This window comes from Lampetra planeri, chromosome 37 (assembly GCF_965212315.1).
Source record: "Lampetra planeri chromosome 37, kcLamPlan1.2.h2, whole genome shotgun sequence".
Lineage (NCBI taxonomy): Eukaryota > Metazoa > Chordata > Hyperoartia > Petromyzontiformes > Petromyzontidae > Lampetra > Lampetra planeri.
Genome location: NC_136143.1, coordinates 3,188,018 through 3,201,659, shown reverse-complemented (window position 1 = coordinate 3,201,659; position 13,642 = coordinate 3,188,018). Strand labels below are relative to the sequence as shown.

Sequence of the window (13,642 nt, the reverse complement as noted above, 5' to 3'; positions counted from 1 at the left end):
CAATTTGATCCAATCCCATTCCTGATACCCAGACATCTCAACAAAGTAACTATCCAACGTATCCAGCAGGTTTAGTATCTACCCATAGCTTATTGACCGAACCCACCCACCTTGGTGATCCATCTACTTACCTACCTAGTAACTGCCCCCGCCCACCTGCCTACTCATTAACCCACATTACTATGTATATACCTTCGAGTATTTAATGACCTGAACTCTACTTTAACTAACTAACCTGTGCACCTAACGCACATCTTTTTCTCAATCTACTGCTGGATGATTACTCCCCACGCCGTGTCGTGGGGGTTATTTGACCATACTTCACCACGCTGGTGTATACTGTATGCAACACACAAACATAACGGAACATCGCACCGTAAATGCGCACACAATGTACACGTATTCTTGGTTCTTTCGGTAAAGTCACGTAGATAGAAAACAAAAAATAGAAATAACATAATATTTAAAAAAAAAAAATCTAAATTGAAAATAATAAAAGCCAAAAACCTGCGACGTTTTTTTATTCTGGTTTTTTGCTTTTATTATTTGCAATTTATTTGTTTAATTATTTTTTATTTTATAATTTTGTTTTCTATCTCTGTGACTTTACCGAAAGAACCAAAAACATGAATTCCTGCAGTCACGAAAATGTTAAGTCTAAATGTAATGTACACGTAACACAAGGCACATACACAATATACACAATCCACACACCGACAACTTATAGGGTCAAACTACACAACGGAGTACACAACACAACGGTGAACACAAAAAGCCCTACCACACCCCACGACACCCTACAAACAACACGTACACCACACATGAATAACAAGCACGCACGCAGCACACGACTGTATACTCACACGACCCACGATATCAATAGCACAAGGACAAAGATACCCCGAATAGCCTCTAACAGATTGCTGGGGCGAGAGAGTGCTGTTCGCGAGCGCCTATGAAGACCGGCAACAGCACACGAGCGGGGTAAGGGGGGACCAACTCCACGGCCGGCCGCCTTTGTCTCCCCAGGGCTGATGTTTACACATCAAACGAGGTCCCCATTTAAGGTTGAGTGGACCTAAGCGCTAACCGATTAACATACTTCATGGTAGTGAACGGAAATGAAACTCGGGTCATGGGGTTCGTGGGGTAGTGCGGTAACCACTGCGCCACGACTCCACACACCACACACACGCAACACACACATCACACACCACACACGCACCACACACACCAAAACACACCACACACGCACCACACACACAAACCACACACACCACCCCACACACCACCCCACACACACACACCACCCCACACACACCACCACACACACAAACCACACACACAAACCACACACACAAACCACACACACAAACCACACACACCACCCCACACACAAACCACACACACAAACCACACACACAAACCACACACACCACCCCACACACACCACCCCACACACACCACCCCACACACAAACCACACACACCACCCCACACACAAACCACACACACCACCCCACACACCACCCCACACACAAACCACACACACAAACCACACACACCACCCCACACACCACCCCACACACAAACCACACACACCACCCCACACACCACCCCACACACAAACCACACACACAAACCACACACACCACACACACAAACCACACACACAAACCACACACACCACCCCACACACCACCCCACACACAAACCACACACACAAACCACACACACCACCCCACACACACACACCACACACACAAACCACACACACAAACCACACACACAAACCACACACACCACCCCACACACACACACCACACACACAAACCACACACACAAACCACACACACCACCCCACACACACACACCACACACACAAACCACACACACAAACCACACACACACCCCACACACACACACCACACACACTTAAAAAGTCTTCAATACACAGGCAGCACACGACACCAAAAAAACACACACAATACATTTAGCACACCCCCCCCACAACACACACCAAACTTCCAAACCACACCCAACACAAAGACAAAGAGCACCTGTACAGCCTTGACAGACTGTTGAGGCAAGTGCGTGAGCGAGTACCTATGATGGCCAGAACGGCACACGATGGAGTGGGTGGCCAGCCCCACGCCCGGCCGCCTTTGTCTCCCGAAGGGCGATGTTTACACACCGCACACCAAAGACACCGCGGCGCTGTTGGCGGCCTCTCTCGTCGCTCCCCCGCGGGCGACGAGCGAGCGAGGCCGTCCTCGCCAAGCCACCGGAGTGGCGGCGGTTTTGACGACAGCGGCGACGGCGGCGGTAACGGTGGCGAGTGTTTTGCGTGCGTACGTTGAACTTATTTCGCACCGTACGTGGCCAACCGTGCGAATCGGAGGCGCGAATGTGGCGACCGTCGTCGTGACGGGTGGTGACGATGGCGAGTTTGGTGGTGCTGGTGGTGCTGGTGGTGCTGGTGGTGGTGGTGCTGGTGGTGGTGCTGGTGGTGGTGGTAGTGGTGGTGCTGGTGGTAGTGGTGGTGGTGGTGGTAGTGGTGGTGCTGGTGGTGGTGGTGCTGGTGGTGGTGCTGGTGGTGGTGCTGGTGCTGGTGGTGGTGCTGGTGGTGGTGGTGCTGGTGGTAGTGCTGGTGGTGGTGGTAGTGGTGGTGCTGGTGGTAGTGGTGGTGGTAGTGGTGATGCTGGTGGTGTTGGTGCTGGTGGTGATGCTGGTGGTGGTGTTGGTGCTGGTGGTGATGCTGGTGATGCTGGTGGTGGTGGTAGTGGTGGTGGTGCTGGTAGTGGTGGTGGTGCTGGTGGTAGTGGTGGTGGTGCTGGTAGTGGTGGTGATGCTGGTAGTGGTGGTGATGCTGGTGGTACTGGTGGTGGTGGTGCTGGTGGTGGTGATGCTGGTGGTGGTGATGCTGGTGATGCTGGTGGTGATGCTGGTGATGCTGGTGGTGATGCTGGTGATGCTGGTGGTGGTGATGCTGGTGGTGCTGGTGGTGATGCTGGTGATGCTGGTGGTGGTGATGCTGGTGATGCTGGTGGTGATGCTGGTGATGCTGGTGGTGATGCTGGTGGTGCTGGTGGTGGTGATGCTGGTGGTGGTGGTGCTGGTGGTGATGCTGGTGGTGGTGGTGCTGGTGGTGATGCTGGTGGTGGTGATGCTGGTGGTGGTGATGCTGGTGGTGCTGGTGGTGATGCTGCTGCTGGTGATGCTGGTGATGCTGGTGGTGGTGGTGCTGGTGGTGATGCTGCTGCTGGTGATGCTGGTGATGCTGGTGGTGATGCTGGTGGTGCTGGTGGTGGTGATGCTGGTGGTGGTGGTGCTGGTGGTGGTGATGCTGGTGATGCTGGTGGTGATGCTGGTGATGCTGGTGGTGATGCTGGTGGTGCTGGTGGTGGTGATGCTGGTGGTGGTGGTGCTGGTGGTGATGCTGGTGGTGGTGGTGCTGGTGGTGATGCTGGTGGTGGTGATGCTGGTGGTGGTGATGCTGGTGGTGGTGATGCTGGTGGTGGTGGTGCTGGTGGTGATGCTGGTGGTGGTGGTGCTGGTGGTGATGCTGCTGCTGGTGATGCTGGTGATGGTGGTGATGCTGGTGGTGATGGTGGTGCTGGTGGTGGTGATGCTGGTGGTGGTGATGCTGCTGCTGGTGATGCTGGTGATGGTGGTGATGCTGGTGGTGATGGTGGTGCTGGTGGTGGTGATGCTGGTGGTGGTGATGCTGGTGATGGTGGTGATGCTGGTGGTGATGGTGGTGCTGGTGGTGGTGATGCTGGTGGTGGTGATGCTGGTGGTGGTGATGCTGGTGGTGCTGGTGGTGATGCTGGTGATGGTGGTGATGCTGCTGCTGGTGATGCTGGTGGTGGTGATGCTGGTGGTGGTGATGCTGGTGGTGATGCTGGTGATGCTGGTGGTGATGCTGGTGATGCTGGTGGTGATGCTGGTGATGGTGGTGGTGATGCTGCTGGTGATGCTGGTGATGCTGCTGGTGGTGCTGGTGGTGATGCTGATGATGCTGGTGGTGATGCTGGTGATGGTGGTGGTGATGCTGCTGGTGATGCTGGTGATGCTGCTGGTGATGGTGGTGCTGGTGATGCTGCTGGTGATGCTGGTGATGCTGGTGGTGCTGCTGGTGGTGCTGCTGCTGGTGGTGGTGCTGGTGGTGGTGCTGCTGCTGGTGGTGGTGCTGGTGATGCTGCTGGTGATGCTGGTGGTGCTGCTGCTGGTGGTGGTGCTGCTGGTGGTGCTGCTGCTGGTGGTGGTGCTGGTGATGCTGCTGGTGATGCTGGTGATGCTGGTGATGCTGCTGGTGGTGATGCTGGTGGTGGTGGTGGTGCTGGTGGTGCTGGTGGTGTTGGTGGTGTTGGTGGTGCTGGTGAACCCTTAAACAAATATAAAGGGGAGACGGTCACGAAGACCGTATTCCCACGCACCCTCGACGAGCCCGGTCGGATACGTACGATGTGAAAGAAGTTCAACGTACACGCATCTCTTCGAGGGGACCCGGGCAATGGGGAGACGCAGCCTCGATCCCCAATCGCATCCATTCTCCCTGCGAGAGTTGGGATGTCGCAACGCGACTGCGTTGCGAGGTCCAGTCGCGTCGAGACGGAACATGCAGCTATAGTCTAGAGGGGCTTCGTTTGGTATTTCGAAATCGCGACGCTGGGATGGCCGCAGCGAGAGAGAGAGCAAGAGGTGAGGGTTTACATAAATCAAAGTTAAAAAAAAATACGAAATGATGAACGAAGCAAAGTGCCGACTACACCGAGCATCTTCTTGTTTCGACTGGTCGTAAAAAAAGAGAAACAGAGCCGAGAGAGAGAGCCGAGAGAGAGAGACAGACGAGAGAGACGAAAGATACATGGGGGTAGAGAGAGAGGGGGGCCCGAGAGGGGGGGGGGGTACATAAAACAAATCATTAAAAAAAACAAAAAACGAAATGATGAACGAAGCAAAGTGCCGACTACACCGAGCATCTTCTTGTTTCCTCTGATCGTAACAAGAGAGAGAGAGAGAGACGCGGGCGAGAGCGGCATTGGGTCTACGATGGACACAATTCGGTGGGTTTGGGGTGGGTGGGTGGGTAGGGGTAGCGGAAGATCGCGAGATTGAAAATAAAGTCCGTTTCCACCGAGGGACGAGGGGGAAGAACGCGGTAAGATGATCGCAGCCTCTCAAACACCACGGACGCATCTCACGCGACGAATGCCGTCGGAACGCAGCAGGTTGGCGACCAACAAGGCAACGTCGCAATACATCTGCACAAGCGGCGGCGCTCTGGGCGTTATCCCCCCCGCCGCTCTGACTGATGTTTACAAGACGCTCCACCAACGGGGGGAGAAGATGCTCACGATGCATCATGGGGCACCGGTCACGACCGTCTTCTCGTGAGCCCCGCGGCCACACGAAGCCTTCAGCACGAGCAGAGCCAGCAGCAGAGGAGACCGTGCGGAGAGGACGCGAGACCCAGTGGGGGGGGGGGGGGGTCCGCGTGCCACGCTCACCTGCTCCCCGCAGGACGCGGTGTGCCGCCCATGGAGACGGAGCGAGGGCTGAGTGGAGTCTCTGGTGGTGGTGGTGGAGGACTGTGGGTTGTGACGGGCGGCTCAAGGCTCCAGCCGCCCGACTCTCAGTGACCGGTGGGGGGGGGGGGCGATTCGGTGCCGCGACTCGCTCCAGCGGGCGACGATGCCGACAGGGGCGCTGTGGGCGGCGCCAGGAATCACCTCGCGCGATGTGCAACCAGGCGCGCCTCGCTATTGTGGTGATGGTGGTGGTGGTGGCGGTGGTGATGGTGGTGGCGGTGGTGATGGTGGTGGTGATGGCGGTGGTGGTGATGGCGGTGATGGTGGTGATGATGGTGGTAGTGGTGATGATGATGGTGGTGATGGTAGTGGTGATGATGATGGTGGTGATGGTAGTGGTGATGATGATGGTGGTGATGGTAGTGGTGATGATGGTGGTGATGGTAGTGGTGATGATGATGATGATGGTGGTGGTGGTTGTGATGGTGGTGATGGTGGTGTTGATGGTGGTGATGATGGTGGTGGTGATGATGATGGTGATGGTGGTGATGGTGGTAGTGGTGATGGTGTGGTGATGATGATGATGGTGGTGGTGATGGTGATGGTCGTGATGGTGGTGGTGATGATGATGATGGTGGTGATGATGATGGTGGTGGTGCACGCAAGGCGTGGTCATGACCGAACAAGGGACTCGTGGGCGGTGTTCGCGCGGGTGGGGGGAAGAGGGGGAGGGGGGTGGGGGAGTTGGGGTGGGGGACTTGGAGGGGGGAAGAGGGGAGGGGGAGAAGGGGCGGTGGGGGGTGATCTGTAGAAGAGGAATGGAGACCCGACAATGAGCCGTCGTTCCGGGGCACAGAGGCGATCCCAATCGATGTAACTGCGGTCGATCCCGTGAGCGAACTCGCGCGTGCCTAGCGCCGACATCGGGGAGGGGTGGCGGAGAGGGGGGGGGGGTCTGGGGGACGAGAGGGGGAATGTGGGGGGGGGGGTGCTCTACATTGGCACGTGTCTCGGCCGTCACCATGCGATGTCCGGCTCGTTCGCTCTCCCTCGCCTAGCCCCCCCCCCCAACTTCCCCATTTTCTCCTCCACCCCCCCCCCCCTATACAGAACCCCACTCGTCCGCCCCCCCCCGCGCTATCTTCAGGTTTTATTGCAGAAGTTGTATACGTTGAGCTGTGTGCGAGACAGCACTTGCCCCTTCGGCTTGTGAAGGCTATATGGGAGATCCTTGAAAAAGATCTGTACACCGTCCATTCGGTGAGCTGGGCCATGTCGCCCGCGCATGCCCCCCCCCAGCCATCGCATGCCCCCCCCCAGCCACCCCGCATGCCCAGCCACTCCGCATGCCCAAGCAGCTTCCGTTTTGTCAGACAGAGGGGCGGGGTAAAACGGGCGCGCAACGGCGTGGAAAACAGATGGCGCCCTCCGACAGTAAAGGAGGGCAGAGGAGCGACGCTCACAATAACGAGGGGAGCGCCGGGCGGCTAAAGCGCAGCAAGGTGTCACAGTGGGGTGCACAGGTGGTGCATCTGTCAGTTATCTCCGTCAACCCATGGCATCGAATCTTCCACACTACCCGTGGCCTCACATTGCACCTGGCTGGCTATACCTTGCCTGGCGATCGGCGATCGCTGTTGCCGTTTTCATTTGTTTCCCGCTCACAGCACCTGCACCAACAGCATGTGGGCGGGGCACCTTTGTCTTTGTCTAGGGCACGCTTCACTGGCCAGACGACACGCACGCAGGCTTCAATACCTGAGGTTCCGAAGGCTCCCCCCCCCCCCCCAACAAGGGACTTGGTACAATCCAGAAACAATGAGAACATGACAGGACATGTTGATGAGTCAATAGGAATGGGGGGGGAGGGTGCGTTTGGGTCACGATTGAACGAACGAGTGCGTGAATGAGCGCGCCAGATAACATGTGATTGATTTAATTAATGAGCGGGGAATTGAAAAAGTGAGTCAGTAATTGCCGGATGGAGTGAACGAGTGGGTAAGTGAATGAAAGGGTTGAGTAAGTAAATAAGTGAGAGATTCATGTTGATATAATTGGATGAACAAAGATAGCCGAGTATACATTCAAACCAGACAATAACTGTACACACTTGTTAAAATTTTGCTCCGAAAAGCGTGGCGCAATATGTTATCTTGTTTTCTCTTTCAACTTGGGTCTGCATTAGCGTATGCCTGGAGGGTTAGCCAGATGATGAATCCCAACGTAGCATTATCTTATCTATCTATATAAATACCTTAATCATCTGTATGTATATATGTATGTTTCAAAAACCTCCAGGGTACTTCCCGACAAGGGAGAAAACTGAAATTTGGTACATAGATCGCTTTTAGGAAACAAACAAGAAACATCTGAAAATCCGAGGTTTGTTTTCATTTTAAGGATCCCAAATCTAGATTTTAAGCGCTCCATAAACATGTCTGTGCCCTGTAATTCAGAAACCGTTTGATGGAGCATTAAACAGCAAATACAATTTCAGCGAGAACCATTATTCTATCTTTTTTTTGAGATGTTTCAGATTAAAGCGGGTTTGGACGAAAAAATACGCATTTTATGGTGTTCAAATGTGAACAATTCGAAATCCGTAAAATATAGAAGCTTCTCCTCATAGTATTTAGTTAATGAATTCGTTTTTTTTCTAATAATAAAATAACGGAATATTTAAATGGAGTGGTTTCCGATGGGTACGTCTTTAAATATAAGAAGTTGAATCAAGTCAACAGGTTTTTTTTTGCGGACAATTACACATTTTTGGAGTTGTTAGTGTCTGATTCTAGATTCGAATTGTAAAAAATCATATCAAGTTCATTATTAGATTTATTGAAAATAATTTGGCTGGCTTTATGAACTAGTATATATAACATAGAAACACAATTTATGACTCCGTGTGTAACGGTTTTATTTAACGATGCCACCAAGTCTGTTGGTAGATGGCAAAGCTCACTGTTACTGGGGACATAAACCAAGAATTCGATCGTGGACTTGGACGCTGTAAAGTCACGTAGAAGGGAAATAATAAAATAAAACATGATAAAATACAATTCTCACGACGTTTCGGCCACAACGCAAGCAGCCGTCCTCCTTCAGACGCTGTCTTTCCGACAGACCTGTTCTTCACCTGAGGACGGCTTGCGTTGTGGCCGAAACGTCGTGAGAATTGTATTTTATTGTTTAATTTTTATTATTTTATTACTTCCCTTCTACGTGACTTTACCGAAAGAACCAAGAAGATGAATCCCTTCAGTCACGAAAGCTTTAAATCGAAACTGAACGCGGTTGTGATGCGGCGAAACAACTCCATGCCACCCTCACTATTGTTGCCTCTACCCCCCAAGCACTTCACAAATATCTCGAGGCGCGTGGCCTCGAAGCTGCGCTTTGACTCTGCTGTCATCAACCACAATATCGGGTTCGGCACCAAAAACAACCGTTCGGTCCATCTCGTGTCATGTGATCTCTCCCTGCTCGCTTAGCCTTATCACCATCATCATCATCACCACCATCATCCCCATGAACATCATCATCGTGAAAAAGTTCTCCTCCGCACCATGACTCCGGTGCTATTATTACCCTCATTGGACCCAAACCGAGTCCGCCCAGGTCGTGCTATCATGTCCACCGTCACCACTAAGAACAACACTGTAAACCGATAACAACTGCCCACAAGACGCCTTTATTGTTTTAAATTCTTCACAATCGCCGATCGGTCCACGGCCCCTAAGCCCGCCACACAACAAGCGGCCGACGACGATTCCTGTGCATGTGACACGGGCAGCCTCCCCCGAGAAACGAGCCGCACCTGGGTGGACTGTGCACTTGCCGAACATCGCGCCGCACACAGCACACCGGGAGGACACCACGCGTGGCGCACGCCGTTCGTTCCCGTAACAATGCCGGGGCAGCCCTTGACATTCCAAAAAAACTCCCCCCCCCCCCCCCCGACGAGAACGCAGTAAAAGCACGAGTGCGTAGATTTGGTTTGGGTTTCTTGGAAAAGTGGAGCGAGTGTTACAGAGCATGTGCGTGCCGTACGCATCTCCCCCCCGCTCACCCCCGCAGGCCCCCCCCCCCCACTAAGCTGAAGGCAAGTGAACTGGAGTCCCCCGTCCCACACCACATCACACCTGTCCACTCGGCATCCCATGCCAAAGTCAACTCCTTTCGCTCATTATCGAGAGCAGCTGAAGGGCAACGCAAACAACGGGTGTTTATCCAACTCGGCATGGGGCTCTGGACGACGGGCATGATAATCCCGTCACGGTGGTGGGGTCTGGAGGCTACGGAAAGGGAGGGACCATCTGTGGAGCGTGGAGGCGTTGACCTCTGGACCCTGCGCTGCCCTGGAGTGGTGGAGCGAGGTGGCCACGCGACCCTACGGGCGTCGACAAAGTGGCTGCTGCGGTGCCAACTCAGGCGCAGAGCCACCGCCATGTCGCTTGCTCGTGGTCGTTGTGGAGTTCTCCTGCCGAGCAATTCGTGATGGAGTCGAGCCTGGTCTCAAGTCGTGCGATGCGTGGAGCCGCGCACCGATAGCTGGGGAAGTAGCATGCGAAAAATTCACCCCCTTCGCCGGATCATTAAACACATTGTGACTCACGGTCGCGATTCGATTCAAGAATCAACGTTTTTTCTGACACTGCGGTGAAGGTCAACACCTCCAGTGGCTGCAGGGTACACGTGAACCAATTACTTACAACATGTGCCAACAGCCCTTTGTCAATGCACTGCTGTGTGAAGACCTCTCAGCGCTGGGTCGGTCACATCGGCTGTTTGACCGTACTTCACCAAGCTGGTCTGCGCAGGTTGGGGAAGGGGGAGACCGGAGACCACCGATGTTTGCCGTGGTCGGGAATTTGATTCAAGTTGCCGGTTTGGTAGCGCGGTGCGCGCCAAGCACTGTGCCACCACTCCACCCACACGAGAATGAAAAATGAGCAATTGTTACACACGCCAATTTAAATTGATGTTATTTTACAAATCGATACCTTATTATTGCTCCCTGTATGATAACGCCGATGTGAATGAAGGTGCGCGTTCCGACCAACCGACAAGACCACACCAACACGCATCCTTCTCTGGACACCCGATCACCCCCACTGTACTGCCCCCTGTGGATGATCAACCACAGCCCACTGCTGGCAAAGCAGTGGGCTGTGGTTTCTTTAGGGCCAAGTTTCTTTAGGGCCAAGTTGGTCAAGAGGCGACGGAACACGCGGTCAGCCAGGGGCTCGCCACGTGCCCAGACGCCCTTGTAGGGAGAGTTGCCGCAGTATCCACCGTCACAACACGGTGCAATTCCACATCGATGTTCGCGATGCGATGATTCTCGCAAAACATCAGTTTCCCGCAGCTGTCTTGGTGTCTCACCAAATGTATCGTCGTTGTTGTGTTTTGTGCATTGCGTTGACTGTCGGTGACACAACGCGTGCCTGCCGTGTTGTCATCGGTACAACTCTACGGCCTGCGACGCTTTGCAACGCATGCCACTGTCAGTTAACACAAGGAATAATTCGAACATTTCGACTGGGACTACGAAAGATTACGGTGTCATGTAACCACCATGGTGTCCAATTACCCCAGCAAACATTGAGCGAAAAGCTACTTTAATTATGGGAAAATAGCTATTTATTTAGGACTTTAATGATTGTGCGTTTGTTACCTCACTTTTTGTATAGATATAAAATCTGAAACAATTCTTACACAAGCCACGATAATCACGATACTTTACATAACAGATTCTGCGATTATCGCGGAACTTGTATTTTACGATCGGGCTAAATTGTCGGTCATCTTCCCAAGACATCCAGTGTACGCTCTCTAGGGCCTCCGCTAGTGGAGGGTCTTCCGCTAGCAGGCGCATGGGGAAGACATTGCGACACTGCACCTTTGCTCTCTGCCTTTACATTGTACGACATACCATACCGCGGCAACTCTACAGGAATGAAAATCCCTGCAATGCGGTCTCCCAGGCTCGAGTAAAGTGCGTACAGTTTTGGTCATGGAGCTCAGAGAGTTGCTCGACGGAATGTGGCTCGGTGGGTTTGGTCAGCGCCGGCCACTTGAGGCCACCGACGCCGTCTGGCCTGTGCGTGGCGTGGGACGCGAAACGTTCGACGGTGGGAACCGCACGCCGACGCGCTTCTACAAGGCACGGGTTTACATCATCAACAAATGGGAAAAAGGGAAGCAAGTCAGGAGGTTTTGGTCTGTCTGCAGCAGCCGCCGCCGCCGCAAGCGAGATGCTCGTGACGTTACAAGCTGCCCTTTCTCTGGGTCCCCGGCTGCGCCGGCGGGCCCGGATCCTGCGGCTCCTGCTGCTGACGAGCGGAGCTGGACCGCTGCCGTCTCCTCCGCGGCGCGGGCTTTGCCGCCGGCGCCGCCACGTCGTCGGTGCAGCTCTGCGTAGCCGACGTGAGCGGGGAGCGCGGCCTCCGAGGCAGAGCCTCCTTCTCTTCCTCCGCTGCGGCGGCGGCACCCTTGGCCGGGGATTCCTTCGGCACTTCTGGCACAGCGCAGGCATCCTCGGCCACTCTCGGCTCCGAGGAGAACGCGCCGGAACCGGCGCTTGGGTCGCCGGCGTTCAACACGTTTCCAACTCTCGATGTTGCTCTCTGATCGCCAGGCGTCGGAGTTTTTGACTCCGCAGAAGGGCTGCCGCAGAAAACAGTCTCCCCGCTGAATTCCAAGGCGGCGTCCCCGGATTGGGCGTGGACGAAAGGCAAATGTGGCGTCATCTCGGCCGAGGTAGCCGCTTGGGTAAGAAGGTCACGGCTGGAGGTGCCGTCTTCGGCACCGCCCGCAGGTTTGTCGAGCGAGGGCGGTGACTTCTCGCCGTACCGGCCAGGGGCGTCCGTGTCACCCGCGTACCACTCGCCCGGGCCACTAGGCCCACGGGGAGACGCAGAGCGGCCCTCGTTTACGTCGCCGGCGCTGGCGGTGGGCTCACCAGCGGTGACGGAGGTCTCGCCGGCACCGGAGACTGTGGCCCGCGTGGTGTCGGGAGAACACGAGCGCTCGTGGGGGGAGACAGCCTCACCGAGGCCGCAGATGCTCGTGTCTGCGATCGGCTGCCGAGCCGGCAAAACAGGGCGGTCCTGCGGAACGCCGGCGTTAAACGGAGGCCGCGCCGACTCCACGCAGGGCCGTTCCGGGGCGTCTGTGGAATCTTCCGCGGGCTCTGAGCGGGCGCCGGCTTGCGCCACCACTCTGGGATGCTCTTCTGCGACCACCGCCAGGCTCTGCCGTTGGTCGTTTTCTGGCACGGCCGTGACGGGACCGCCGGCGCCGGCTTCCTCGACCGCAGCCGAGTCGAAGCCGGCTGGAGCAGTGGGGCTAAGCGGAGAGCTCATTTTCCTCTGCAGCTCCTTGGCTTGCTTCCTCACCAGCCCGGCCTCCGCCAGTTGCAGGATGGAGGTCTGGTGCTGCATCTTCGGCCTAGAGGCCTTGCCGCCGTCGTCGTCGTCGCCGCCGCCACCGTCGCCCCCGTCCTCGCCGTCGCCGCCGCCGCCGCTCTCTCCTCCGCTCAGCTTCTGGACCCTGCTGGCGACCGTCTGTGGGGCGACCTCTTGCGCAGCTCGCTCACCGCCGGGCAGCGCCGCGTCGCGCCCGCCGCCCTCCTCCTCGTTTTCCTCGGGGTACGGTGCCGACCCGGTGCCCGACCACCGGCCCGCGGTGCGCCGCACCAGCCCCGCCTGCTGCAGCTGCGCGATCGACTGCTGGTGGCGCAGTCCGCGGTGCCGCCGCTCCGTCGCCGCCGGCGACGTGTCAAACACGTCCTCCTCATCCGTGGTGGTCCGGAACGACGCGTCGCGAGAGGCGATCTCGGACAGCGAGAGGGGCCGGCGAATCTCGCCTGGCGCGCCGGACGATGGCGCCTCGGTCGCGCCGTCGGGGCACCCGGACCGGCGCTCCATCAGCTCCGCCCGACGCCGCACCTGCCCGCACACCGGCTTCCACGAGGGCCGCTCCCCTTCATCGCCAACCTCCTTGGACCGGTTCAGCGGCACGCGCCTGGCCACGGGTCTGAAGGCGCCGGCGTACTGCGGAGTAACGCAACACAAAGCAATGCAGCAATGCAGCACAGTAATGCGA

The 13,642-nt window shown here is 55.9% G+C and overlaps 2 protein-coding genes across 8 annotated transcripts in view; both read right to left on the bottom strand.

Annotated features, from left to right (window-relative positions):
* Window positions 1-6,176, bottom strand: part of LOC144730918 (alpha-1,3-galactosyltransferase 2-like) — a 138,220-nt gene extending 132,044 nt beyond the window's left edge. For 3 of the 7 annotated variants that reach the window (XR_013587876.1, XM_078611773.1, XM_078611775.1), the window contains exon 1: window positions 4,489-4,946. Coding sequence is in view for 4 of the 7 variants with exons in the window: in XM_078611773.1 (XP_078467899.1) it covers window positions 4,489-4,871 (383 nt within the window). In the remaining 3 variants the exon portion in view is untranslated. Of the gene's footprint in view, window positions 1-2,105; window positions 2,558-4,488; window positions 4,947-5,512 lie in introns of those variants that run through there. The other 4 variants (XM_078611780.1, XM_078611776.1, XM_078611779.1 and 1 more) reach the window with 4 other exon arrangements.
* A 3,027-nt stretch (window positions 6,177-9,203) lies between these two features.
* The window catches only part of LOC144730912 (uncharacterized), a 34,386-nt gene continuing 29,947 nt past the window's right edge, over window positions 9,204-13,642 (bottom strand). Inside the window, exon 16 of the mRNA XM_078611765.1 lies at window positions 9,204-13,590. Coding sequence (XP_078467891.1) covers window positions 11,803-13,590 — 1,788 coding nt within the window. The 3' untranslated portion in view covers window positions 9,204-11,802. The remainder of the gene's footprint in view (window positions 13,591-13,642) is intronic.